This window comes from Drosophila sechellia, chromosome 3L (genome assembly GCF_004382195.2).
Source record: "Drosophila sechellia strain sech25 chromosome 3L, ASM438219v1, whole genome shotgun sequence".
NCBI lineage: Eukaryota > Metazoa > Arthropoda > Insecta > Diptera > Drosophilidae > Drosophila > Drosophila sechellia.
Genome location: NC_045951.1, coordinates 20,675,280 through 20,701,447, shown reverse-complemented (window position 1 = coordinate 20,701,447; position 26,168 = coordinate 20,675,280). Strand labels below are relative to the sequence as shown.

Below are 26,168 nucleotides of genomic sequence, written 5' to 3'. Positions count from 1 at the left end.
ACGGCGACAACAAAATGCAGCAAAAAGTTTTTAAAGCTGCAGCAGCAACACCAACACAAAAAAGGACCTGCCACAGGATGTGTGCGGCAAGAGGCAAGAGCGAGCCAGCAAAACAATCACATGGCTCAGTGCAAGCTTACCGCAGCAACAACATTCTGCCCCGAATGAAGCGTTGCCGCAAAAACATAAACAGAGAGCCGCTAGCCGGTGAGAGCCGGGTCAAGAGAGAGTGCGGAGACAGCCAGAGAAAAATTGGCTTAAATGTGAAAAAAAATATAAATAAATTTAAGCAATACAAAAATGATCATTTATAATGATTAATAACATAATATTGTAAGCTAAAATAAATAAAAACAAATCGAATATATTTTAAGAGCTTTAAACATAAATTTAGAAAAGAAAATAAAACAACGTTATAAGATGATTTTAAATAAAATATAGTACATAAGCAACACAAAATCTTAAGGATGATCAAAAATGTCACTGGCAAATCAACCAACAATTAATAACACATTTTCCTTAAGCCTATAAATGAAAACATATTGGATAATAAATATAAATTATTTCGAGCAAATACAACAAATTTACGCCGCTCTCGCCGCGAATTTCTCACGCCGGCGCGCTGTTCTGAACCGCCGAGTTTGCTCTGCCCACGCGAGCTGCACAAAATCGCGTGCTGAAATGGAAACCAGGTCAGGGCCGCCGTGCTCGCGTTACCCGACCCGCTGCGCTGATGCATCCACCCACTCCGGCGGAAAGCTCCCGACTTGTTTGCTGCTCAGCGAATAACCTCTGTGGACAAAAGCCCTCGTAAGTGGTTCCGCATTTGCATAGGAACACAATTAATTGAATCAATTTGATTAATTAGTAACAAATATATTTCTGTATAAATACGATCATAATGGTTATTGAACTTAAAAGGTAGAAAATCGAGCACCCGCACTAAACATCGACGGAAAATCATAAGTAGAAAACAGTGAGACACAGAAACATAAACTCTAGACAGAGCAGTTGCACTTGCTTTGCCATTTCGGTACGGTTTTCGGTTAGGCTCAGTTAGACAAAGGTAACACAAACTAGTAATTACAATTAGTTGGCAAATCTAAGGTTTATCAAGGCACATTTTGGCTTGGCATTTATTGAATTTGCCCCTCCCCTTCAGCGGCGCATCTTCTCCAGAATGGGAACCACCATGTCGAACTTGGGCCGCTTGCCGGGATCCTCGTTCATGCAGATTGAAATCAGCTTGGCCATGTGCGTCGATGTGCCTGGCGGAATCTTGACCCGCAGACCTTCCAACGCAATCTTCATGCCGCACTCCATGGGCGACCACTCGGCGAAGGGCACCTCGCGCGTAGTCAGCTCCCAAATGAGGATTGCAAAGCTCCACATGTCACAGGCCTCCCAGTTTCGATCCGCCTGCTTGCGCTGCAATGCCTCCGGCGACATCCAAGCCGGTTGATAGATGCGTCCCTTTTCTTGGAAAGAGAACTTGGCATCGCCCATATTAATTCTCGCCGTCAGATCATCGTCGATCATCACGTGATGACTGTTCAGGTGATATGTTGGTATAATGCGCTCCAGCGAGTGCAGGAAAGCCATTCCTCTCGCAACATCCAAGGCAAAGCTTACCGCCTGGCTGGTGTCCACCACGACGCCAGTTGCTCCATGCAGCAGGCTGAACAGCGAAGAACGTGGCATAAACTAAAGGACATAGAATTGTTAGCTTATATGGCAAGATCTGAAGTTCTTTAAATCCAACGCACCTGACTAATGGTCACCAGATTGGGTGGCGAATTGCATGCTCCAATAATAGGCAAAATGTTAGGGTGCGAAAAGATGCGGAGCTTGGGAAACTCCTCGTTAAAATCGCGCGATATACGAGGCGTGCACTGACGCACGGCCAGGATCTTGGCTACCACATCGTTCTTTTGCCAGCGTCCGCGCCAAGTCTCTCCTGATGGCGTCACCGACAGCTTGGTGTGCAGGTCTAGGTCTCCCATACTTATTCCCTTGAAACGCGACAAAGTAGCATCCCGTGATCTCGTCTTCAATCCTTGCCAGCTTTGCTCCTTGAAGCTGATCACCTTAACCTCCCTGCCGCTCTTTTCTACAAGATCCTGGAGCCTCTTGGCCAGACTGGGTTTGGCCTTTTCAAGAGGCGTGTGCCCGTCCTTGTTTGCAATTCCCACCTGGGCGCCCGCATTCAACAGATCCTCGCAGATCATGTCATAGCCCCAGAAACAGGCGTAGTGGAGGGGGGTGTTTCCATGCTCGTTTACCGCGTTCACATCGCTGCGCTCTTTTATCAACTGTAGAGGCAGATAAGTTCTTTAATAAGTTAACCAGCTGGTTTCTGTTTTATCTCACCATCTGGACCACGTCGCGGTGGCCATGAGCTGCCGCTAAATGGAGTGGGATGTCGTCGCCCATATTGGTGGCGTTCACACGCGATCCGCGCTGCAACAGAGTCTCCACAAGCTTGGCGTGGCCCTCTTTAGCCACCCAATGCAACGGACTGAAGCCATGGTCGTCTCTAAAGTAGAAGAATTTATTTGTTTTATTCATTTTAATTATGATGGAATTTGAGCATTATATACTTTAAGTATGATCCCTATTAAAGGACTAAAAGACTAATTCTGTGTATAACTCAATATAAACGTATTGCATGGAAAGCGGGTTTTATGGTCGCGATATGCACACATGCAAATATATACATACATATGCATATATATTTGCTTCGTCTGTTTACACAACACAAGAATAAATCATGACGTCACTTAGACTTGAAAGACCCTCGAAATCTTGGGCGTATTTAGGCGATGACTAAATAAATGTTTCTGGTAGAGGGCGTTGCTACTTGAGGGCTTAACTTTCTAAGTGTAATCTAAAGCAACTGGAAAGTGATGGAGTTAGTTGCCTCTATTGGATTTACCCTAAATTGTTGTCGTGCTCCGTTTCATCCAACCAGAGGCGCACTTGAATCGAGTTGCCCTCGCGGCACCAGTGGAATATGTCCTCCATTTTTACTCCTCACTCCTTTATTCCGCTCTCAGTCAGTGTTATAATAGGTTTTCCAACCTAATTTACATCTAGAAACAGATTTAAACGTTTAAAATGCGACAGTTGTGAGAATTTCTAATTAAAATTTGTGCAGTGTGGACGTTTTAAATATTTAACACACTGCTCGCGTTGCCAACTGCTGCAGAACATCGACAAGTGCGTATCGAGATATCGATATCACCCACCAGTTGTGAATGTTAAAAAAAAGAAGAAGAAGGAATACAACGTGCACCGCAAATATTATTTAAAAACATTATTGTTTACCTATACTTCTGGTATTATTAAAACCATTACAAGCCCGAAAATGAAACTCAGCACATACAACTTCTTGACCTCCATGGCCATTAAGGGCGTCAAAGTGGGATTTCCACTGAAACTGACGGTGAGTTCCGGTATCCCAAGTCCTGGCTATTGATTGTTTCACAGTCTATTTGTTTTTGCATTTAGATTAGCAAAAAGGAAGTGGTGGAGAGCGAATTTAATCCAACTTTTATGGAGAGAATCCTTCCGAAGCTGGACTGGTCAGCGGTCTATGGAGCTGCTCAGGTGGTAAGTGGTAGAATGGTTCTAAAAGATATGCGATGGTGCTCCTGATTTAAAATTTACTTGCTTCAAATATTCTTTAATCAGTTTTAAACCAATAAAACCTGTTATTTTTTAATTTGCTAATAATTGGAATTAATTCTTTCAGGCGGAACTCACAGAAGACATTCCGGCCGTTCAGCCTGAAAACATTGGGGAGAATGAACTGCTTTTGCAGAAGCTTCACCACCTGCTCTTCGAGATCGACGTGCTCGAGGGTCAACTGGAGTGCCCGGAGACAGGTCGTGTGTTTCCCATCACCGATGGTATACCAAACATGCTCCTCAACGAGGACGAGGTCTAGATTACTCCCATGTGCTTTTTGTACCATAATCCCCTTTCTCCAGACACGCATTAATATTAAGTAAGTTTGTTAGTTTTAAAGTCTGTTTATTTACGAGTTACTAAAAACAATTGGAGCTTGGATGGAATGTGACTTGGTTTTTTTTTTTTTTTTTTTTTTGGTGTTGAGTCTACGTACTCGTGTGGTATTTGGTAGGTGTTTAGGGATACGAGCAAAAAACACTATACGACACATATATATGGTAAGTCTGAACTTGTGGAGGGTGGTGCTTGGCTAATTACTAAGATTCATCTTCACTTCTTTGGCACTCTGGGGGAGATTCAAGATGAGATACCTCCCGCCTAGTTGCATTTGATGTTCGGGCTCTTGTTGCTGCCTTGTGCGTAGATGCTGCCCTTGGCCAATCCGGACTGGGGTCCTTTGCAGAGTTCCGCGTTCCCACCTCTTGGCTTATAGGTGCGATCTGTGAGAAGACTAGCATCAGGTCCTTGAGTGACCTGCTTTTGAAGAAGCTTCGTGTTGGGTCCGTTCCAGGTGACATAATCGGCTCTGAAAATTGATTATATTCATAGATGAGTCTTTATTTATATTACTGCGACATTAAGTTGAACTACTTACAGCAAAAGATTTTCATCTGCACCCTTGCTTAGTTGGGAATTGGGTCCCAAACTGGCCATTCGTTCGATAATAGATTGAAATTCAGCTGATTCCGAATTATGCGAATTTCCACGGGAGTGCTGACGATGCCTGTTGAGAATATTAAATTGGTAATTCTTATTTTTATATTACATTAAAATATATCAAAGATTTAATATTTTATATTTAGCTTAAAGCATGCCGAAAGAATAGTTATCAAGTTGGAAAATAATATCTCAAAACCGGAGTTCCCGATACCATCCATGCGAAATCCTTGAAAAACTCATGCACAAAACGATTGATTTTACTTAGCGAAACGGTAACAAAAACGGTTATTGGAACGGTTTTGTGATTTAGCGGGCATACTTCAGTGAATCGGTTTTGGTGCGAGCACGACTTTCGAAAGCTGGCCTCCTCGCGATGGATGAGGAGTTGGACTGGGCCGACGAGACCAGCGATGAGGACGTCATTGATGCGGAGTAGGAGGTGTAGGAGCTAGCATTTGAGGAGCCATGCAGGTAGCCGTCGATGCTGTAGTTATTGGTATCGCTCTGGTGGCCAAAATGGTTATAGCCGCTCTTGGCCAAGATGCTCTTGGTGGTCAGGCGTTCGTAGCTTTGCTGGCAGATGCGGGGTGATTGTGCGGGTGAGGCATATGAATGCGATGAGGAAGCACTATATATGGATGACAAATGGGTCTCCAGCTTCGTCTCCTCCGCTGTGGGCGTTGGTGTGGGCGTAGCCTGGGCCAAAATGATCTGGGTGGTGAACGTCGATGGAGTGGTGACATTGATCGATGGTAGAATGTGGCGCTTGTGCGGTGGTTTCGGCTTGGATGAAGTGATGGGCTCCACCACGGCGGGCAGGCTGGATGATCAAGTGGCGCGAGGCAAGCGGATAGTGTTTTTTTTTTGGTTCGGGGATTTAGTCAGAGGCGGAGGCAGCAAAGAAAGTTCACATAGAAAATAGGCAGTCGATTAAAAAACGGATAAAGCAGCAGAGTAACTTGGTTGAGTGGGTGGAAAAAGAGGGTGCCAACGACCTTGATCGGTTGGTTTTATTCGAGTGAGCGGGAAAACATAAAGTCAGAGGCTACCTGTCTTTTTCGTTGGCACCGTCGATCTGCTCGGTTCCAGTGGTTTTCTTAAGATCCAGGTGCTTTGGATTCGTGGAAGCCTGCTTTTGCGCCCTCTGCTCGTCCTCGTCCTGGACAATTTGTAGGATTTGCGTAGCCCTATCCTCTGCATAGTTTACGGATTCCAGAGCCATTAGGATAATGCGCTCAGCAATCTGTGGGTACTTCTCCTTTAGCAAGGTTTGCACTGTAAGTAAATGATGTTCATTAAATGTGTTTTAAGTGTATAATTAAAATATACTTTTTGTCTTCTCCTCCTCTGTGTATTTCTTGGGTCTCAGCGGTATATGTACACCACCCTGATCCCCTCCAGCCTCCAGATCTTGATTTAGGTCCGGCGGTCGATTGTTGGGTCTGTGTGGCTGCTGCATATCCCTTTTTGTGTAGCCCAAAGAAATCAACTTCTCCGATGCAAACTGCACGTTATTATCCGCATTGGCCAGGATATCCAGGAGCAGCTCTTCATCCGCCTTGGGGAAAATGTTCTTCATGTATCTATGGTGGAATATGGATATTATTTACCATCGAAGAAAATTTAAGTTAAAAGAATATAAAGTAACAACATCGAGTTTGAAAATTTGTGGCTTATTATGTTAACTTGGATTATATAAAATAAATGTTTCAACAAAACAAAAAAAATACACCAATTTAAAACCAACGAGTTATATTAAGAGATACATAATTTTTATAAGTAGCCCAAGCCTAATAACCCTTTATAGATTGTTACAGACAAAAAATAAAAAACTGTAAAATAAGATATTCCATCCGCACTTTTAGTTATTTCTCTACTATGCGGACAACTCGCGGACAAACAAACTTAGTAAATTTACAAGATCTAATACACAGGTTTTTAAACAACCCAGGAAACCCCATCGAACCTCAGCTTCATCTTGGGCGACGAGTGCGGCCTGGGCGAGCTGCGCCACAGGGGCGATCCGTGCAGAGCTGGCGGAACAGCCGAGCTGGGAGGCAGAACTGCCTGGGGACCACTTGGACCACCAGGACCGCTCTGCACGCTCACGAGACTACCGAAGCGTCCGCCGGGCAGGGGACTGGCCGTGCGCGACGTGCGCCGACTAGCTACCGTGTCCGGCCGACGTGCCGGTGGCGTCATGTAGAAGGCGGAGCTGCTGTGGAAGAGGTGCCGCTGCGAAGGGGGCGTCACGAAGGGACCGGGCATGGTCACCGGGTGCTTCTCCACCTGCAGCGCACTGACGACAACCGCCTCGCTATTGTAGTAGCTGGAGTGGTGGGTTAGTAAGCGTGGGATTAGCGTTTAATCGTGGGGTTAGACAGGTGCAGTAAGCAGCAGAATAAGGCGGCGTGTGAGAAGACATAGATGTAAGTACGCAGATTAGTGGGGATTAGCTGAGCTGGCACGAGTGCTTGGCTGAAGTCGGGACCAATTTCTTACCGCTTGAGCAGGAGCCGTATATGGTTCTCGCCAGCGGTGGGGAACATGTTCTGGATCTTGGTCACCACGGCATCCGTTTCCGCTTGCGTGGTGAACGAGGTCTCCTGAATGGTGGAGCGCCGCGAGAGATTCGGTCCCACGCGAGCTCGTTGAAAGGGCAGAGGTGAAGACATTTCCTGCGGATAAGGTGGAACATATTTTAATGAAATATTCATATCAAGGTGTTTCGGATACTATTAATAGAATTTCATGTTTGTAACTATGTCCTGAAGGTCTCAGCCTATTAGAAATATCTATTACTTTAAAATTACAATCATTACCTGACAAAATCTATAGCCTCTTACAAGTATCTAATTGTAATCACTACATCGGAATTGCGTATTTTTTGTGCGAAAGAACGACCTACTTATGCACATATTTGATGATGCTCACAGATATCTAAACATTTTCGAGGCGCACCCACACCGGATTTGCCTATTGATTGCCAATTGTGGCTGTAGTTTCTGTCTCAAAATCAATCATCAGCTCATTTCAAACTCACCAAGTGTCCCCTGGAGGAGGCCGATAACAATGGACTGGTCGAGACGTTGTGCAGCGTGGGTGTCTGGCGCTCCTGGAAGGCCCGAATTGCAGTCAAGTTATTGCTGGGATGGACGTGGTACGGCGAGCTGTTGTGCGACGTCTGCGGCTGACTGACCAACTGCTGCAAAGTACAAGGGTTCCATTCGAATCAAAAATCAATAAAATGCAGGGTAGGAAGCGGAGGTTACCTGCAAGGCTATCGACTCCGTGGAACAGCGCTCGTTCTGCAACTGCCTGTAACTGCGGCCGCGCGGATCCTCCAGCTGCATGGCCTTCGTCAGATAGTTTATGTAATAGCTGGAACGGGAAGAAGGGCAGCCGAATGGAAGATGAGCTTCTATCAAATCAAAGGTCAGCAAATGACCTCCCACCCAGGGCCATTCGAAAGCTTCTGGATTCAGGCCAACGGTGGAGGCACATCCTAAAGCCGGCCGGTTGGTGGTGGACTGGATTGGAGTGGATTGGTTTGGGATTCTGCCCACATGTTGATGGTCCCTTGGGAGGGCGGACAGGTAAAGGGTGAAGGAACCGCCTAAACCAAGGCACGTGCCAAGTAGCTGCCAAAAGGCGGACGCACAGTCGTCATTTCCATCGTCGTTTGGCAGGCCATCTCTGCTCTGATTTTCGAAATGGAGAGGCTGGCTGTCGACGAGGACGTCGTGAGGATGGAAAGCTCGTCTTCGGTTGAGTGGCCTCTTGAATTAACGTATGACAGTCGTTGGGCTTGTTGCTTAATTGCACAAGTCTTTTTAAGCACAAGGGGTTGAGCTATATGTACATGAATATATGTATAATAGGCTAAGAAGAAGTTAAAGACCCCGCTGGCATCCGACGACGCGGAAGTGACACAATTTATTCCGCTGAAACGAGGCCAATTGGAGTGGCTAAGGAGCCCTAAGCTAAGTAGTCCATTGGGAAATGTTACCCACACGTGGGGTCTTTAGAGTTCAGTACAGCAAAATGTAGTAGAAATAAAGCGATTATTAATGAATTTAATCTATTTAAAATTGTTTTGTAATAATAATTTAAATTTAAAACATTTTCTTCAAACAAAAAACATTTTGAAAATTTGATATTAGCAAGTTCCATCTTTTATTAGCTGAAGAAAAGTTATCCAATAAATTTCTAAGCTGTTCCATTGTGTGTTAAATGCATAATTTAAATTAGTAGCGAGCTTGCGTCCCAAGAGTTTGAATACCAGAGGTGTTTCAAAACTACAAGTATGTTCTGCAAGCCAACGATTAATTTCCTTATCGCTATAAGCCCAAACATGGCAAACACCACCCTGACCGGACGCCCACCACCCACTTTAAAGCATTTTAAAGTCACCTCGGCAATCAGTACGCGACTTAGGCCCCCAAGGCCCCTACATACACCCACAACCGACCATCCACCCATAATCCTTCGCCCACGGAAAGAGCCGCCCCAAGGCGACGTTGGCACGCAAATTTATCAGTTGCCCCGTGGCAACCTATCAAATGGAGCCCCTATATCCGACAACTGGCCACCACATCTCCCAGTACAGTCCGCATTTCACGACATTGTGGTTAATGGATGCATAAATATTTATGACGTCGGGCTGTGCACATGAAACTCACCAGTTTCCAGTTGCTTGATCGTATTTGCAGTCCCAGCCGGGCGGCATTTTCTGATAGCCGGATTCGCTCATTTTCACCGCTCACGAATAGATACAGATGCAGATACAGTAACAATTGCACTTGCAGATACGAGATGCGAGGTGCTTCGATGCCCAGTTAAACCGAATGACCGTCGTTTTATTATTTTCCTTCTCTGGCTGAATGTTTATGGACGTTTAAAGTCGCATTCGCAGCTTGTTTGCCGACTGTCTGCAACCCCGAAAAGTTGGCAGCCAGGAGTGCCCTTGCCACTTATCCTGCGCGTATCTTTGTAGTTGCCTTTGTCGTCGGATGTTTCAGATTTGGGGGTTGTAACCACCCTCGATGGCAACCTCTGCTCGGCAGCAGAGTTATTTTTGTTTACAAGACACTGCCTGCCGGGAAAAAGGACCGCAACACACAGATACACACGCCCACACACACACAGGTCGATGTGGCGTGCCGTTAGTGAGCAAGCCAGCCAGGCTTTAACTACCCGGAAAGGAATCGTTTTTGGGGAATCCTGGAGTCGCGGCGATATAAACAACCTCGCGAGCCAAGCTTTGAGAGTCAACTGAGGAAATCAGTGGCGGGCGTTAAAGCTTCAGATGCTGTGCGAATAGTCGTTAAAAAAGCTGGTGTCCAGTGTTGGAATTTGCCCGTCGAAAGCTGTGCGCCAAACTTCGATTCAGCTTTCAAACAGGCACACAATTCGAATTTAGCTCCCCAACCAATTTACCAAAAATTCCACATTTGATTTACGCTTTTAGTTCAGCTCAGCTACAATTACACATCGGCAAGATGGCTGAAATCTTGGCACGCTTGACGCGTGTTTCGGAAAACTACCTCCAAGAACTGGAGGAGGAGCCGGAGCCACAAGGACCGCCCAAACTAACCAAGGCTGAGAAGAAGGCCGCCAAGAAGGAGGCCAAGCGACTGGCTATGATCGAGGAGAAGCGGCTCATCATGCGGGTGACTGACTTTCGCAGATTTTATAATAAAATTAAAAAGCTAGGATCATCTAAGCCAATCCTTAATATTATACAAATGATCTGGCTAATCTGAATTTTAATAATAATAATAATTAATAAGCACATAATTTCTAATGTTGCCCCATGATCCTCTCAGGATGCCCTAATGCGCGAGCTGGAGATGGGCAAGCACATGGAGGAGAAAGGCAACGAAGAGTGGCACGAGATGTGCCGCGAGATCAAGATCAAGGAGCTAAACGAGGAGATGAAGGCGTGGGGCGAGCGCTCGGAGCGTAACATTCAGGCCAAGAACGACCACATCAAGATGCTTCTGGACGACATGGCGCAGACGCAGGATCAGCACGTGCGTTGCTACAGCAAGACGGTGGAGCTGATTGACCACATCCGCGACTGCTTCCACGTGATGTTGGGCGGGGTGAAGAGCATGTATGACCAGCAGGCGGACGAGATGCTCAGGGATTACTATGAGGAGGTGCGCCGGCGAACCGAGGAGGTGGAAGCCATGAAAACGAACTCCGAGAACATAATCCATGCCACCAACATCACCACCCGGGATCAGCTGAAGGAGGATTACACCATCTACCTGGAGCAGCGCGATGATCGTGTGAATACGGAGATTGAGAACAGGTTCAAGATTCGAGATCAGATTGTCCGCCGGATGACGCACATGCAGCAGCAACTGAACGACTTCGTGGAGTCGCTGAGGAGCACCGAACTGGATGCCCACAAGTACGAGAAGATCCACTGGCTGACGGAGCGGCAGGCGGCTTTCATGGAGGAGTCACGCAAGCTAAACGCCGAGGAGTCCAAGTACATCAACATGCAGGCGGAACTGCAGCGTGAAATGGTTCGCATGGATGCGGAGAACAACTCCACGCTCAACGATCTTCGCCTCGAGTTCCAGTACTTCACCAACGTGCGCAAGAAGATTGAGCTCAACCAGGAAATGGATCGCGAGATCACGCACGAGAAGTTGCGCATACTGACCGGCGAGTGCTACGAGCTGATCAAGGTGAACCTTTGTCCCAAGCCCTATTACCCATTTCTAAATTGAACTATTATTCCAGCAAATGGAGAAGCATGTGAAAAGTGGGGAATTACTCTTGGCCCTGTCGATCACTTGCAGGAAACTGCAAACCGAATCGGAAAAGGTAATCCTCGGCGGCGAGGTATTCGACGAAACCGAGGTGGAGGTCGATGAGAACTTCAAGCTGCAGACCCTCAACCTGAAGGATCACGTGGACATGACCGAGGAGGAACTGGTGGAGCTAAACAAAAGTCTCAGGAACTTCTGGCGCCGCCAGGCGATGGCCGAGGCCCAAAACCTGCTGATGCTGGAGGAGAAGCGTCGCCTCACTGAGGACAATCAGCGCCTGATCGACTTTATCAAATCCATGAGTGTCACCGAGGATCCGGAGGAGCTGCGAACCGCCATGCATGTTTCATCGCCAACTCAACCCATGCCACCCAAACTTTTCGAGACAAAGTGCCAGGAATTCAAGTCCAGGAAGGTCGCGCATTCGCCGACGGCACACAAGGAGGCCAAGTGGGAGGCCGAAGCCACTTTGAATGAGGTGATTCTGGACTTTTAAATATATGTGGCATATACAAAGTTAAGTTTAAATTTCAAAATAATCTCAATTAAATTGAATATTAGCTAAATAAATATGTTTACCTTGTTTGCAATCGCAATAAAAAAGCTTGAAGACAAATATTTGATTATCGAAGAGTATAGTTTATTTTAATAGTTTTGAAATTGCTGAACACAGCATGGGTATCTCGAAGTGCCAAAAGCAATAAATTTCACAACAGAGTTTTTGTTTTAAACAGAAATTTAGCTGTACTTTCTACTTATATATATGTGCAAACTGCAAGTCTTTACTCTACCAAATATTACTAATTCCCTAAAAGAATGTCCGAAGCTCATATTTTTAGTTAATAAGAAAGCTTGCGTAGTTAAAAACTAAATAATAGGAGCAACGACAGACTTTTAGGAAACTAAAATATGTTTTAAGTGCAACAAGGAGATATGTAACTAGCTTTAGTTCAGCACCAGTGCAAATCTAATTGTTGCAAATATCAATATTTCTCTCAGTGTAAAGTGTTACTTTAGTGCTTTGGTCCGTCAAAATGCAGAAGCGTCTTCAACATATGGCAATGGGTATACTAGGCTCCCTAGTGTAAGTCCACCATTTCTTTCGAGTTTAAACAAAGCTCAGGGGCTCGATCTTCAGTATTTCCGCCAGTTTCTCGCACGTCTTCAACTGATTCTCCAGATACTGGATACCGCCGGCGGCATCGACGTCAGCCATTCCATTCTTCTCCTTGTCTCCAGCCAGCAACACGGGCTTGCTGGGATCGGTCTGCAAATAGAAGTATTTATATGAAAAAAAATTTAGAAAAAATGTTTTCAAACTTATTGATGTTGAAGAAATACTAAAAAAATGTATTCAAATGTATGCTTAATGTAATAATTTTCCAGAAAATTCAATATTTGGTTCGTTCTAAATTCATTTAAAGAGATTATGATTATGGTTCGAGAGTGCCAGTACCTATTTTATATATGTATTTGTATGTATTTTTGATAAGATTATCAAGTGATTTATTTCCAGGAGAATATATTTTTATACTCAAATTTCAATCGGCTTTTGACTAACATGATTACTAATTTAAAATCATACATTTCTTGAAGTTCTAAATATTTTAAATATTATTTAAATTTTCTCAAATCATGTTATTTTACCCGCTACTTATAGATTAAAAGAGTATACTAAATTCCAACGAATCCGTTGAAATTTTTGTAATAGTAAAAACCAATCGTTTCATGATTTAATCACTAGCCGAGTTAATCTGATCGTGTCCTTCTTTCCGTTTGAAAGCTTCGAACGCTCTTAGGAACTTTGCAAGCTAAAATGTTAAATTAATCATTTAGATTATCTAATTGGACACGCCTAAAACTTAAAACTGGCGCATCCACACATTTGAAAAACATTTTGATTTTTTCTCACATCTATTGGTATGCCAAAGAAATTTTGGCCACACGCGCACTAACCATATTATATAATAGGTATCTGATAGTCGAGGGACTCGACTGTAGTGATCAATCTTGTTATTTTTGTTTGGGTACATTCTTACCGGAGTAGCGCCTCGCAGGCGGGAGTTGAAGTCGGACATGCGTTCCTCGAAGTTGGGAGCAAAGCAGTTGGGATCCACGGCGATGAAGACCTGGCCAAGATCAGCTGCGGAATCGGCGCCAGCATGCGTCCACTTCCTCACCTGCGTTGAGTAGTTGGCTCCGGACATGACGCCCGACAGAATGTCCACCATGGCGCCGAGGCCGTAACCCTTGTAGCCGGAGGTCAGCTCGGATCCTCCTAATGGCATCAGGCACCCAGTGCTGAAGCCCAGCTCTGCATCGTTGGTCACTCCACCACTGGGATCCTGAGCCCATCCGTCGGGCAGAGTAGCTCCCTTCCTGCGCTGGATCTCGATCTTTCCCACAGCCACGGCGGTGGTGGCCATGTCCAGCAGGAACTTATCACCGTTGGTGGCATTGGCACCCAGGGACAAGGGATTGGTGCCCAGAGCAGCCTCCTTGGCGCGTGTAGGTGCCATCAGCGGCGAGGTATTCGTCATGGACATGCCCACCAGACCCTGATCCATGGCCCTTATGGCATACCAACCAGCCATACCATAGTGGTTCGATCCCTTGGCACAAACCCAGCCAACTCCCACCGTCTTGGCCTTCTTGATGGCCAGATCCATGCAGTAGTTGCCCACCACGGCACCCAGTCCATTCAGGCCATCCACCCAGGCGGTGGCCGGGGTTTCCTTCAGGATCTTGGGCACAGCCGCTCCGTCCGTGGAGTTGATGGCCAGATCGTTGATGTACATCTCAAGGCGGTTCATGCCATGGCTGAAGTGCCCCCGATGGTCCGCGGCCACCAGGAGATCCGCCTGGGCTTCGGCATGCGCCTGGGGCACCTTCACCGCCTTGAAGCAGTCGATCATGAAACGACGCGACTCGGCAACGGCCACCAGTTTCGGAGCAGCGGCGGACATGGTGCGGTACGTGATGGAAAAGCCTACAAAGGGGTTGGGTTCACTTTAGAATTTAGAACTGTACCGATTTCAAAGAGCGGGCGTGTGCGTTCGGCTACGCGGCGTATGAGCGACTGGAAGCGCACGGAACGCGTTCAAATTGCTCAAAGGCGATCGAAGCGGACTGCTAATTGTTCTGGCAATCTCTCACCCATACTGAAAACCCTAGACGCTCGCAAACAACCCATGGAGGGGCCTATACATATATGCTCATCTGCTATTGTTTATTCTTTCTTTTTGCAAACCCGAAATTTTCGACGCGAATATGCTTATCAGCATTATGTTTGGTAAGGTTTCTACTGGAATTTTGCCATGGTTTCTCAGCCTTATAACTTAAGTATATAATGGAATCGCCATCTCTCAAAAAAGTCTGGCGCGTGTAACGTGTTTATGTTTTATTTTTGGTATTTTTGTCGGTGCCGTCTCTCTATATTTTCTATTATAGGGGGCTCGCGGTCTATATGCACACATTATTTATTCACTAGCTTATTTATTATTTGTGTGCGAGTATTTCAAGTTATTTGCGCTTGGGTGTGTGGGCCGAGTATCTGTGTGCCTGGTAATGACCTTGAACTTGTGGAAATTATTGCTGTGCTTTGAAATTGATGCGTTGAAATGAATGGCAAGCGATCGAGTTGGAATATAAACGACGGTCTAGGGCATTTCAATTTGAGTTCATTTACTTGGCGGGTGGGTGATTAAGAAAATATAAAGACTAAGGGGAGGGGAAGGGCGACGTGGATGGGCGTATCTCTATTTAATCCACATAATATTGTTGACCTTACACAACGAAAGTGAACATGGCACACATGCATACATATGTACCCAGCTGAAGCCCCAATTAAGTTGATGGCTTTACGAGCTTTATCTTATCAAAACAAAGTCACACCACTCAGAAAAAATTTAAACGGGCCACCAAATGAATATGCAGCATGGAAAAGAATGAATTCTTGAGTACAGCACGTTAGTACATATTACTATAACCATTAGTTGTTGTACTCAATTGATTATTAACCAGATACACTTTGATAAAGAGTTTGAACACGATAACACATTAAGAAACATTTATACGACTTAAACCTGAAATCTAGAATATAACAAAGACTATTTTAAAACCAAACCTGACTCATTTTTGCTTCTAATGGATCAAACACGACTTGGTTCATTTGATCAATAATGAAAAAATAGCCAACACCTCATCTGCTAATTATTTAATAATATACCAGTTCCTATAGGATTTCTGGCCAGTTATCTTATCAGGTATAGCCTATGTATGTCCCGAAGTACATTTAAAAAGCTTTGAAGAACAGACCCTAATCAATCTGGAGTAAACGAGTACATAAGCAACAAGTGTTGGATTTGGTAAAACAAGTTTTATGACCGATTCGGTGCGCTCATTAACACCTTTTTTGAGTAATGACAGAGAAATGATCGATCCGCGCTTCTGGAGCGGGTGTTATGCTGATAAAATGGCAATTGAATTGGAACCGGTTATTAAATTCTGCTTTACTTTCTGCAATAAAAAGGAAGAGTGAGTGCTTAATGAGCTTTCAATGGGGCTATTAAATTGTGATTAGTCATGAATGCAAGGCAGGCGAAGAAGAGAACCCGCCTCCCATCGATTCCATTTATTATATTTATCGTAAATTAAAGGCCAGTCCCCCATTTCATTATAAAAAACCCACTTGTCTGCCAGAACATATTATTTTTGGGGCTTTGCTGGGTTAACAAAGGAGAAGCATTTGTCTTAATAATAAAGATAGATATACAAATTCGTTAACGAGGCGTGTGGGAGTCATTTTAAGAAAAAGTTTGCGAAAACCGGCTGAAATATGGAAAAAGAGAAACTGAACAAAAAACCAAACAAAAATATAATACTGCAGTTGGTATGAGCTTAAATACAAAAGTATTTAAGAATAACTTCAGTAGTTGATATGAAGTTATTTCGTTATATTTATCGCCTTTATTTTTCTAAGGCTTAATAATGCCAGGCAACCGGTTAGTCATACATATTGATTATGATTGTTTACGATTGTTCTCCAAATGATGGAAGACTTTGGATTTTCACTTACAACAGTTTTGTTCATTTTTTTGTTTCTTTCAAAATTAAAGTTTTTTCCTAATCGTCGAGTTACAATTATGAGAGGTGATGATATCAGTGAAACAATTTTAACTGATGTGGTCTATTGAATCGAATCGGTTGTAACCGGTTAACTTTTTCGCCTGAGATCCCGCCGTTAAGCGCCTAAATTTTTCATCGGTTATTTCAAACAATTGCGATGCATGAATCTGCTGCCGCATCATAAATCACCGAGTGCACGCGCTATTTGTATAAATTGAGCTTTTGAACTTACCGCCAACATTAGCATGCGCATTTGGCGCCTGCGCAGCTGTAGCAGCTGATGCTGCTGTTGTTGCTGTTGTTTTGCTGGCCAAAAGTGCAGCAGCATGTCGCCCACTAACGTGCAAATGCAATTGGCGCCTTTGAAGCTGTGGCAGAAACCGCCAATTCGTAACGCGAACGTGGGCGTAAGCGTCGTAGCTGACCGCCGTAACTGATCGTCGTAGCAATGTCAACGCAGTCATGTCGGCAAATAAGGCAACGTAACCCACAAAAAGGTAACCAAAACAGAATAGAAGAGAGAGAGAGGGAAATACAAATACGTATACGTATATTACGTATCGTAATGGAGAGAGACAGAGATAGAGAGAGAGGAGTAAGAATCCCAATCAGAATCAGCTGAGCTGGCGTGACGAGTGTGAGCTTTGCTTTTTTCGCTTGCACTTTTTAGTTATTCTCTAATTCTCAAGTGACTCACAACGATTCTCTTGTTTTCTCGGGGAGATTTACTCGCGCGCAGATTAATTGCCCAGAAGAAAAACGAACCTGGCGGGCCGTCAACTAACAAATTCACTACTACGTAAAGTATTTAAGTCAACAAACAAACAAACACCAAATTTACGTAATTAGCACAACAAACAAAGCAACAACAACAACAACAACAACAACAGCAACGGCAGCAACTAGCGCCAATTGGCACGCCAAAATCCAAACAGTGCCGTGCTATAAAGCTATATTATATTATATATATATGTTATAGCTCCCGGATCGGTCGTCTTTATTGTTCGAGGCGACAAGCTGAACTGCCGTGAACTGGCGGCATTGTTCGCAGCTATCGCTTTTCCTCACAAGGTGCCCCCCCATCGGGAGGAAAAGCGAAGTCTAAATTTCAATGCAACAATTCGTTCAAAGCTGCCGCGGGACATGCGTAAATATGTGAAGCTATAAGGAGGAAAAGTGATTAACTAGAGTATTAATTAAACTACTTAAAAAATCAGTGCGATTGTTAGGATATTTAAGTTAAAGCATAAGCAATTGGTTTGTTTTTGATGCTTTTTTTTTGCGAAAAGCTGAAAATAGTTGGTGGCGTTCTAGGATGACGTAGAAGACATTAGCCGAGACAACCACCCACGCAATGTGGCGTCTAGTCATTCCAATTGGAATATCCGTTTGTAGAGCATAAAAAGGATATACTCTATGATATAGTAATATAGCAATATAAATCATAAATTTGTGAGATTTTGCGAAACAACAATATTTATATTGCAAACAATTACAAAAGTTTTTATTAAAACTTATTAAATGAGTTGCAAGTTATGCCTTTTCATCCACGTCTGTTTTGCAAATGTAAAGCAACATTCTCGTTTTATTTATAATACATGATCAAATGATAGAAATAAATATCACTATTTGTTACTAAGTTTTTTCTTTATTAACTAGTAAAGCAAATATTATTTCTCTGTCCGAGTCAACAATCGACCAAAATGTAAAGTTTTTACCTCATACTAAATCGAAAAGCTGCTGCCGCTCTGCTGCCTGTTTTGTTTGTTTTAGAATACAACTTGTCACTTAATATGGTTATTTGTTCGGTGTTTGTGTTGGTATATTTTATTTCACCTGCCATTTAATTAACGAATAATTTAAGTCATATTTATATTTATACATGCAATGTAGTCGGTATACAATACCTATTTAGCGCTTGGGCGCCGATTACCTTTGACAGCGGCCTACGCACAGGTACACATTCACACACAGGTGCTTCGATCGGAACGATCCGTCGTCATTAATCTATAAAACGCTATCAAAAGCCTGCACAAGTTCTTAATTGGCTGTTACAGCGGCTTTGACGATTTTGGGCGATGCCAAGTCAACTTGTCGCTGAAAACAAACAAACAAACAAACTACGCGGTATCAACTCACACTTGTTGGCACATGTATGTCATCATCATCGCCACCAATCATCATCACTATCGTCGTTATGAGTTTCAGTGGATTGTCATGCCTGCTGGTGAATTTTTCTCCCAAAAAGTTCAGTTAAATTAAAAAACAAATGAAATGAATCTAAAATTTCAGTGAATTGTCTGTATTCTCGATACTTGAACAGCAACTTATAAAAATTAGGAAGTACATCTTTCAAAAAACTAGTTTTCAAAATGGTTTTGTGTTATAAAGTTATAACCGATTAGTGCATTATTTTTTGAAATTTAGCTTAAAAACAGCATACTTCTGATTTAAAAATAAAATTTAAAAACAGATATAATGAGTTCAGTAAGTTTCTTCTATATATGTAAATTTCTAGGTCTGAAAACAAGATCACTTTTGAAAACTTCAATCGATCTAAGCTTGGCAATTTACTCCGCAAACACATGACAAAATTAATTTTCTAACACCACGATAAACACAATAGATTAATAATCATATATAAAATAAAAGAATAACCCAAGTCATTTAGTATTAAGTGGAAAACGATGTGTTTTTTACTGTGCAATCATTAATTTTTTGAGCCCCCGCGGCGACGCCTCTGGGCGAAATGTTGTCACCAAGGCTCGAAGATTCTCGCTGGGCTTTCGCCCGGCACGTCGCTTCACCCATAACCATACCACCATACCCATGCCCACATCCACATCGAGCTCCGATGGCGCATTCCGTTGCAGACCGCCGGCCGAGGCAGTCGATTAATCAGTAACCTCCAACGGCATTGTAAATTGGGAGTGGGAAATCTGCGAATCGCCAAAATAAACAAGCTACCAACTAGCCGCTTGCCGTTCAGCATTCGTTAATAGCTTTGTTTTCATTCTGGTTTTGTGCAGGTTTCTGTGCAGAACCCAAAAACACAGTCAAAACTATTCCTAAGCCGAAAAAGTTTTTATCGCGAGTTTCGACCTCGACGTGAAAGTTTCCAGCGCTGCGTGCACGTAAGTACGAAAATCATTTTTGACATTGAGAGCTTCTGTTTCGGCTGGTAATCAGAATAATTTCCGCCTAATTGCAGTTGGATATAAAATACTCTGTATAGAGCTAGTGCGCCATGGCGAACGTGAAGATAGTGGAGTCCAAGCTGGACATATTCCACGCACCGCAGACACATTCCTTGGCCCATGCCGTCGAGTCATCCTTTACGGCGGAACGGGGAACTCTCGCCTGGCAGTTTGCCCTGATCTACGGGGATGTGGATGAACTACGGCAGAGAAGGGTATCCAGAGGCAACTGTGCCGTTCTGGAGCACAATGCCCGATTTATATACTATCTGGTGACCAAGTCGAGTCTCTACGAGGCCAGCACTTACGACGATGTCCAGGCAGCTTTGATCTGCATGCGGGAGCATATGGTGAGTGCTTTTGATCCGCCGTCTTGGTGGTGGAGTGGGGTTTCCCGGCAAACAAGTGACATTTCCCCAAAGAGCAAACACAATTCGACGCTCGGGAAACTGGTTTCTTTGGCGCTGCCCTCGTCAATTTACAGTTAATTCATTTGTACATTGAGATACAGTGAGTATCTCAAAACAGTTCGCCCCTTTTGTCATCCAAAAGCGTTTCGCTTGTGTCTCATGTTTAGTCAAAAAACGATTTCAAGAAATATGCATGTAGTTAATTTATGTGGACTTTGGGACACAGTAGCAATCGGACAAATGATCTTCCCATCTTAACGGCGATTTTTCTTTATAAGCAAAGAACAATGGGTTGAATGATAATTGAGCGAAGAGAAAGTAAAGTCAGCTTCTTTTTATAATCAATGTTATGTTTCCGACTCTATAAAATATATATATTCTTAAACAGAATCATTAGCCGAGTCAATCTGGCCTCGTCCGCCTGTCCGTCAAATTATGTAAAGCCCTTAGAACCGAATTGTCATCAAGTCCAAGATCTTGAAAATCGTGTATTGGGCACTTCTCACTGTACTGTCTCTGCAGCGCAACCACGAGATCACCAAAGTGGCCATGCCCCGAATTTGCTGCGGCAACGATGGCCTCGAATGGAAGCAAGTGAAGCGTCTGGTGCAGCAGACCTTCTCCCAGAGCGAGTATCCCATCGAGATACTCATCTGTGAGCACGAAGACATGTCCAAGGAGGTGAGCCATCCAACATGGCTTATAAGCAAAGAACAATGGGTTAATACTCAGATTATCCACAGCTGGCTGCTCCCAAGTGTCAGATTACGGAGGCCAGGGGGAACCTGTTCAGCGCCCCGAAGAACTACGCCTTGGTGCACTCCGTCAGTGCGGACTTCGCGATGTGTGCAGGCATAAATCTGCAGTTCCGCTGCAAATTCGGCCAAGTGGATGAGCTGAAGCGCCAACACAAGCACACTGGAAATGTGGCAGTCCTGGAGCAGGATGGTCGATATATCTACAATCTGGTGACCAAGGAGCGCAGTCACGAAAAGTGCACTTACACAGCTCTCTACTACGCATTGCTGGCCATGCGGGAACATATGGTGAGGAATTGTACCTTTAAGGGCTAACAGACCAAAACTGCATTACTAAAATAAAGAGAAAGGTGAAACATCATTATCAAGATCATCAAACTGTATTAGAGCTATATACCGGATATTAATTATGCTTGCTAAATTCTCATTTTCAGAGGGAGCACGGAGTGACCAAGTTGGCCATTCCCAGACTTGGATGCGGCATCGACCGTTTGGATTGGTTGCGCGTGCGGAGTCTGCTGGATCTGGTTTTCGCCGAGGACAGCGTGGACATCATTGCCTTCTTCTACACTCCGCCACAAATGGTTAAGGACACGTTGAACGTGGTTTGTCCCACCTGCCGGCACATGAAGACGATCCATTTGCCATCGAGGTCCGTCAGCGGATCAAGGAATTCGCTACATCGCGAAAAGACTCCCTTTTAGTGAAATGGAAAACTGTATATAGCCATCTTTGTTTGACACTCGAAATGGTTTTGCTTGGGACTTGTGGCACCGAATGCACCAAATACTTATATAGTTGATAAGAACCTTACACCTAAGAGCTTTTTATGGCACACAAAGTTTCCATATTTGGGTATTTATACTGTATTTAATGTATTAATAAATAAAACACGTCCTCGAGAGGAGATTAACCAAAGATTGGAGTTTTCATAAATTATACATTTACGAACCATTATCTAGAGATATCATGTGATCAAAAATTAATCTAGTAGCTGCCTGTTACACAATATCAGACGAATCTAAAAACCTTGTTTAAACTAAATGTATTCTCCCAAACTTCTAGAACTACGTAGCGCATTTCGGCGAGCTTTTGTGGTCGGAATGTCTTCCAAACCTCAGTACACCCTAAGCGTAGTGGATGGGGATCTGTTCTCCGCCCCCAATACCTATTCCTTGGCGCACTGTGTGGGCGCCGATCTTGCGATGGGTGCTGGAATTGCCGTGCAGTTTAAGAAGGTATTCGGAAGGTTGGACGAGCTGCAAGCCCAAAAGGCGGGCAGTGGAGATATTGCGGTGCTGAAGGATGACCAGCGGTACATTTACTACCTGGTAACCAAGCCTCAGAGTTGGGGAAAGCCCACCTACGAATCTTTACAAGCATCTTTGGAGCAGATGCGCGAGCATATGGTAAATACATTCCTGATACATATCTTTTATGAATGGGATGTATCCCTGCTTTTATTTATTATATATGTATATAAAGCTCAGGCAAGTTATATTTATAAGAGCTACATTTTATCATTCGTACATTAGCGCAAAAACAACGTGGATAAGCTGGCCATCCCGAAAATTGGCTGCGGAATCGATGGCTTGGAATGGGAAAAAGTCAACGGAGTCCTAGAGTACGTTTTTGGCCAAGAGCCTCTGGAGATTGTGGTCTACAATTTTGTGCCGCCGCAGGGAAAATAATGGATTGTTCATTTTAATATGTGCCCTTTACTTCTTAGCAACATAATTATAAACGACCAGCTCAACAGAATCTGCTTGAAAAACCTGGCAAATTATTTCCTTAACTTTGGGCCAGTTTAGGCCATCCAAACCGCATCCAATGCGGGGCATGGCTAGCTTGGATACTTGGTGGGATATCTGGAAATCGTAGAAGGATTCGTATATCGTGACTTGTTATAGAAGATACATAAATTGGTAGACCCATACATACCATGTGTTTTCGCATGGCGATCAAGGAACTCTGGAGAAGTTCGTAGGTGGGCTTTCCCCAGCTGGATTTCTTGGTGATCAGATAGTAAATAAATCGCTGCTGTTCCTGAAGGACAGCCACGCCGCCTGGCTGAACATTTTGTCTCTGCAAATTCAACAACTGTCCAAATTTGTTGCTGGAAAATAGACTAATGTACCATTTTATTAAAAACACCAAGCCATTACCTACCGAAAATTTACAGCTATGCCTCTGCCCATTCGCAAATCGGCAGCCACGCAGTGGCACATGGAATAATCACTTTGGCATTTGAAAAGGTCGCCATTGATTTCTCTGTAAGTTAATCCTGACATTTCCTTAAAACTTTTGCATTTATATTTCTCCGACTTTTTCACAAAACTTTTTTCAATTGTGCGCTTTCTGCGTGTCCCTGTTTCCCTGCGAATGGCTGCCAGCTGGTGTTTGGCAACGCGTAAGTAAACAACGATTGGCAACGCTGAACCATATACACTGCACTAAAATTAAATCCGATCAGCTGATAACAAATGAGTTTTATTTTTAAATTTATTGCCACTTTTGTACGCAAAATGCTGGAGCTGTTGCAATTTGGAGGGAAAACCCTTACGCACACGCTGAGTATTTATGTAAAAACGAACACAGGCAAAACGCTGACCGTTAATCTGGAGCCCCAGTGGGATATTAAGAACGTAAAGGAACTGGTGGCCCCACAACTGGGACTTCAGCCGGATGATCTAAAGATCATATTTGCCGGTAAGGAACTAAGCGATGCCACGACTATAGAGGTAAGAAGTTTCTTTTATGTATCCCCTACATGAAGTTAACTTTTTCTGTCTTCTAGTAGCAATGTGACTTGGGACAGCAAAGCGTTTTGCATGCCATTCGTTTGCGACCGCCCGTGCAGCGCCAGAAAATCCAGTCGGCCACTTTGGAGGAGGAGGAACCTTCGCTGAGTGAAGAAGCCTCCAAGCCTCTAAATGAAACTCTGTTGGACTTGCAGCTGGAAAGCGAGGAGCGTCTGAATATAACCGATGAAGGTAAGCAACAAGTTGCTTTTTTTTCGAAACGAAACCCCTTTGTAATCCCCGCGTATCCTCTCCAGAAAGAGTCCGTGCCAAAGCGCATTTCTTTGTGCATTGCAGCCAATGCGAAAAGCTGTGTAATGGCAAACTTCGGGTGCGCTGCACTCTATGCAAGGGCGGCGCCTTTACTGTCCATCGTGATCCGGAGTGTTGGGATGATGTCTTGAAGTCGCGTAGAATTCCCGGTCATTGCGAAAGTCTGGAGGTGGCCTGCGTGGACAACGCTGCTGGCGATCCGCCCTTCGCTGAATTCTTCTTCAAGTGTGCTGAGCATGTCTCCGGCGGGGAGAAAGATTTTGCAGCTCCCTTGAACCTAATCAAGAATAACATCAAGAATGTGCCTTGCCTGGCCTGCACGGATGTGAGGTGATTATACAATAAGGCATATTGATATTTGATATTTAAAAATCCACATCTCCAATTTCTTATCATCGAAAATAGCATAGAAATATCTTTTAAAATCTCTAAAGTAATTAATTGTCATTTAATTTTATTTTACTATAATCCGCATTTTATGTTCGCAGTGATACCGTTTTGGTTTTCCCCTGCGCATCGCAGCACGTCACCTGCATCGACTGCTTCCGCCATTATTGCCGTTCCCGTTTGGGCGAGCGTCAGTTTATGCCGCATCCGGACTTTGGCTACACCTTGCCCTGTCCCGCAGGCTGCGAGCACTCGTTCATCGAGGAGATTCATCACTTCAAGCTGCTGACACGCGACGAGTACGATCGGTACCAGAGATTCGCCACCGAGGAATATGTCCTTCAGGCAGGTGGAGTACTCTGCCCCCAGCCAGGCTGCGGCATGGGCCTTTTGGTGGAGCCCGATTGTCGCAAGGTGACCTGTCAGAACGGCTGTGGCTACGTGTTCTGCCGCAATTGTTTGCAGGGCTACCATATCGGGGAGTGTCTGCCCGAGGGAACGGGCGCCAGTGCCACAAACTCCTGCGAGTACACCGTGGACCCCAATGTGAGTTGGCTCTTATGCGGCCCAGTCATTCCCGCTTGTGTAATCATGTGCTTTTTTAGCGAGCTGCCGAGGCGCGATGGGATGAGGCCAGCAATGTCACCATCAAAGTCAGCACCAAGCCCTGTCCAAAATGCAGAACCCCCACGGAGCGAGATGGTGAGTTGGGCGAGCATCGAAGACACCCAAGACGCAGTTTGTAACACATCCATACCCTCTTCTTCTCTTCCTACCAGGCGGCTGCATGCACATGGTCTGCACACGCGCTGGCTGCGGATTCGAGTGGTGCTGGGTCTGCCAGACTGAGTGGACACGTGACTGCATGGGAGCCCACTGGTTCGGCTAGTCCTTCGTCATTCTTGTACGTCGGCCCGACGGGTCCTTTTTGTTTGTTGACTACTTTTAAATTGTATACCATAGTAAAGACTTCTCGAGCAACACCCTGTTTGCCGTCTACGCAATCAATAGCAGAAACACCCCTGACAAGGACCAACGCGAAGCACATCCTACCCCACTCTGTTCCTTCGTTGCGTGCGCACAAAAACTTTGTTTACGTTTTTTCCAAGCTCGCCCACAAATATTTTGGCCAGGCATGCGAAAACCGCAACAAACACGTGCACTTGGCCAAAGAGCCAGAGAGCGAGTGGCGCGGATGCGCAGTGGGTGGCCAGCGGCACAAGGCTCATGTGATTTCAACACAGACGCGTAGCCGCAAGGGGACTAATAATTGATTAGGGGATGGTGAAGGCATTTCAAAAATGTTCCAGGATTTTCAAAACTACTAACTACTATTTCTTGCGAAAAAGAGAAAACCCTCTTATTTCAAGAATGTACCAGTCAAACTGACCCCTTCCAATGTGTCTTTCATTTTTAATTTTAAATGTAATATATATATAAGAAAATTTCTAAGAAACTGAAACATAAATTTTGGCCATGAATACGTTAAATTAAATATTAAATATTAATTGGTATGTGCCACCGCCCTAGGACACATCTGTAAGTCAATAGATTTTAAACAATCATAAATAAGACACCTGCATCCCCCTTGAATAACTACTTTAAATTTATAAACTTCTGGAAGAATTGTAATTAGTCCGCTTAGTCTTGGGAACTCGAGACTCCTGAAGTGCACCTGAGCTGCGAAAAGTTACCTGCCTGGTTATCAGTCTGCCGTGCAGCTTATCGGTCATCTAAAGTTGGGCTGGCCGAATGCCACAGGTTCGCAGGAGGCTCTTAACCGGAAACATCCCTT

The 26,168-nt window shown here is 44.4% G+C and overlaps 9 protein-coding genes across 14 annotated transcripts; 5 read left to right on the top strand and 4 right to left on the bottom strand.

The window, feature by feature from the left end:
• Window positions 1–1,101: 1,101 nt before the first annotated feature.
• On the bottom strand, window positions 1,102–3,176 carry LOC6616413 (integrin-linked protein kinase homolog pat-4). The gene is made up of 4 exons (XM_002040737.2): window positions 2,936–3,176; window positions 2,371–2,536; window positions 1,767–2,312; window positions 1,102–1,704 (listed from the first exon to the last, which is right to left on the bottom strand). Exons 1-4 carry the CDS (start codon window positions 3,022–3,024, stop codon window positions 1,159–1,161), a joined length of 1,347 nt encoding a protein of 448 aa, XP_002040773.1. The 5' UTR covers window positions 3,025–3,176; the 3' UTR covers window positions 1,102–1,158.
• Window positions 3,177–3,252: 76 nt separating this feature from the next.
• On the top strand, window positions 3,253–4,076 carry LOC6616412 (multifunctional methyltransferase subunit TRM112-like protein). The gene is made up of 3 exons (XM_002040736.2): window positions 3,253–3,445; window positions 3,511–3,612; window positions 3,755–4,076. The coding sequence occupies exons 1-3, from the start codon at window positions 3,368–3,370 to the stop codon at window positions 3,947–3,949; spliced, it is 375 nt and encodes a 124-aa protein (XP_002040772.1). The 5' UTR covers window positions 3,253–3,367; the 3' UTR covers window positions 3,950–4,076.
• Window positions 4,077–4,086: 10 nt separating this feature from the next.
• Window positions 4,087–9,902, bottom strand: LOC6616411. Of its 4 annotated transcripts, XM_002040735.2 has the most exons (10): window positions 9,315–9,902; window positions 7,905–8,013; window positions 7,676–7,837; window positions 7,135–7,310; window positions 6,599–6,961; window positions 5,962–6,215; window positions 5,682–5,907; window positions 4,952–5,452; window positions 4,568–4,696; window positions 4,087–4,498 (listed from the first exon to the last, which is right to left on the bottom strand). In XM_002040735.2, the coding sequence occupies exons 1-10, from the start codon at window positions 9,383–9,385 to the stop codon at window positions 4,291–4,293; spliced, it is 2,199 nt and encodes a 732-aa protein (XP_002040771.1). In that variant the 5' UTR covers window positions 9,386–9,902; the 3' UTR covers window positions 4,087–4,290. The 4 variants fall into 4 exon arrangements, with proteins under 4 accessions (XP_002040771.1, XP_032574088.1, XP_032574087.1 ...); XM_032718197.1 differs by lacking the exon at window positions 4,952–5,452; XM_032718196.1 differs by lacking the exon at window positions 6,599–6,961.
• A 125-nt stretch (window positions 9,903–10,027) lies between these two features.
• On the top strand, window positions 10,028–12,011 carry LOC6616410 (myosin-9). The gene is made up of 3 exons (XM_002040734.2): window positions 10,028–10,304; window positions 10,461–11,336; window positions 11,392–12,011. The coding sequence occupies exons 1-3, from the start codon at window positions 10,134–10,136 to the stop codon at window positions 11,914–11,916; spliced, it is 1,572 nt and encodes a 523-aa protein (XP_002040770.1). The 5' UTR covers window positions 10,028–10,133; the 3' UTR covers window positions 11,917–12,011.
• Window positions 12,012–12,038: 27 nt separating this feature from the next.
• On the bottom strand, window positions 12,039–17,168 carry LOC6616409 (uncharacterized oxidoreductase YjmC). The gene is made up of 3 exons (XM_002040733.2): window positions 16,780–17,168; window positions 13,460–14,409; window positions 12,039–12,687 (listed from the first exon to the last, which is right to left on the bottom strand). The coding sequence occupies exons 1-3, from the start codon at window positions 17,009–17,011 to the stop codon at window positions 12,529–12,531; spliced, it is 1,341 nt and encodes a 446-aa protein (XP_002040769.1). The 5' UTR covers window positions 17,012–17,168; the 3' UTR covers window positions 12,039–12,528.
• Window positions 17,169–17,256: 88 nt separating this feature from the next.
• Window positions 17,257–22,673, top strand: LOC6616407 (ADP-ribose glycohydrolase OARD1). Of its 2 annotated transcripts, XM_032719092.1 has the most exons (3): window positions 17,257–17,346; window positions 21,978–22,321; window positions 22,448–22,673. In XM_032719092.1, the coding sequence occupies exons 2-3, from the start codon at window positions 22,016–22,018 to the stop codon at window positions 22,601–22,603; spliced, it is 462 nt and encodes a 153-aa protein (XP_032574983.1). In that variant the 5' UTR covers window positions 17,257–17,346; window positions 21,978–22,015; the 3' UTR covers window positions 22,604–22,673. The 2 variants fall into 2 exon arrangements, with proteins under 2 accessions (XP_032574983.1, XP_032574982.1); XM_032719091.1 differs by lacking the exon at window positions 17,257–17,346 and having other exon boundaries at window positions 21,941–22,321.
• On the top strand, window positions 17,259–21,830 carry LOC6616408. Its single transcript, XM_002040732.2, has 6 exons — window positions 17,259–17,346; window positions 19,577–19,681; window positions 19,759–20,094; window positions 20,677–20,835; window positions 20,898–21,200; window positions 21,347–21,830. Exons 3-6 carry the CDS (start codon window positions 19,795–19,797, stop codon window positions 21,614–21,616), a joined length of 1,032 nt encoding a protein of 343 aa, XP_002040768.1. The 5' UTR covers window positions 17,259–17,346; window positions 19,577–19,681; window positions 19,759–19,794; the 3' UTR covers window positions 21,617–21,830.
• Window positions 22,344–23,306, bottom strand: LOC6616406 (ADP-ribose glycohydrolase OARD1). Its single transcript, XM_002040730.2, has 3 exons — window positions 23,082–23,306; window positions 22,854–23,028; window positions 22,344–22,780 (listed from the first exon to the last, which is right to left on the bottom strand). The coding sequence occupies exons 1-3, from the start codon at window positions 23,201–23,203 to the stop codon at window positions 22,631–22,633; spliced, it is 447 nt and encodes a 148-aa protein (XP_002040766.2). The 5' UTR covers window positions 23,204–23,306; the 3' UTR covers window positions 22,344–22,630.
• Window positions 23,097–25,966, top strand: LOC6616405 (E3 ubiquitin-protein ligase parkin). 2 transcript variants are annotated; one of them, XM_002040729.2, is made up of 8 exons: window positions 23,097–23,185; window positions 23,306–23,653; window positions 23,713–23,905; window positions 23,971–24,316; window positions 24,475–24,919; window positions 24,979–25,075; window positions 25,153–25,277; window positions 25,337–25,966. In XM_002040729.2, exons 2-7 carry the CDS (start codon window positions 23,396–23,398, stop codon window positions 25,260–25,262), a joined length of 1,449 nt encoding a protein of 482 aa, XP_002040765.2. In that variant the 5' UTR covers window positions 23,097–23,185; window positions 23,306–23,395; the 3' UTR covers window positions 25,263–25,277; window positions 25,337–25,966. The 2 variants fall into 2 exon arrangements, with proteins under 2 accessions (XP_002040765.2, XP_032574981.1); XM_032719090.1 differs by having other exon boundaries at window positions 25,153–25,966.
• Window positions 25,967–26,168: the final 202 nt, after the last annotated feature.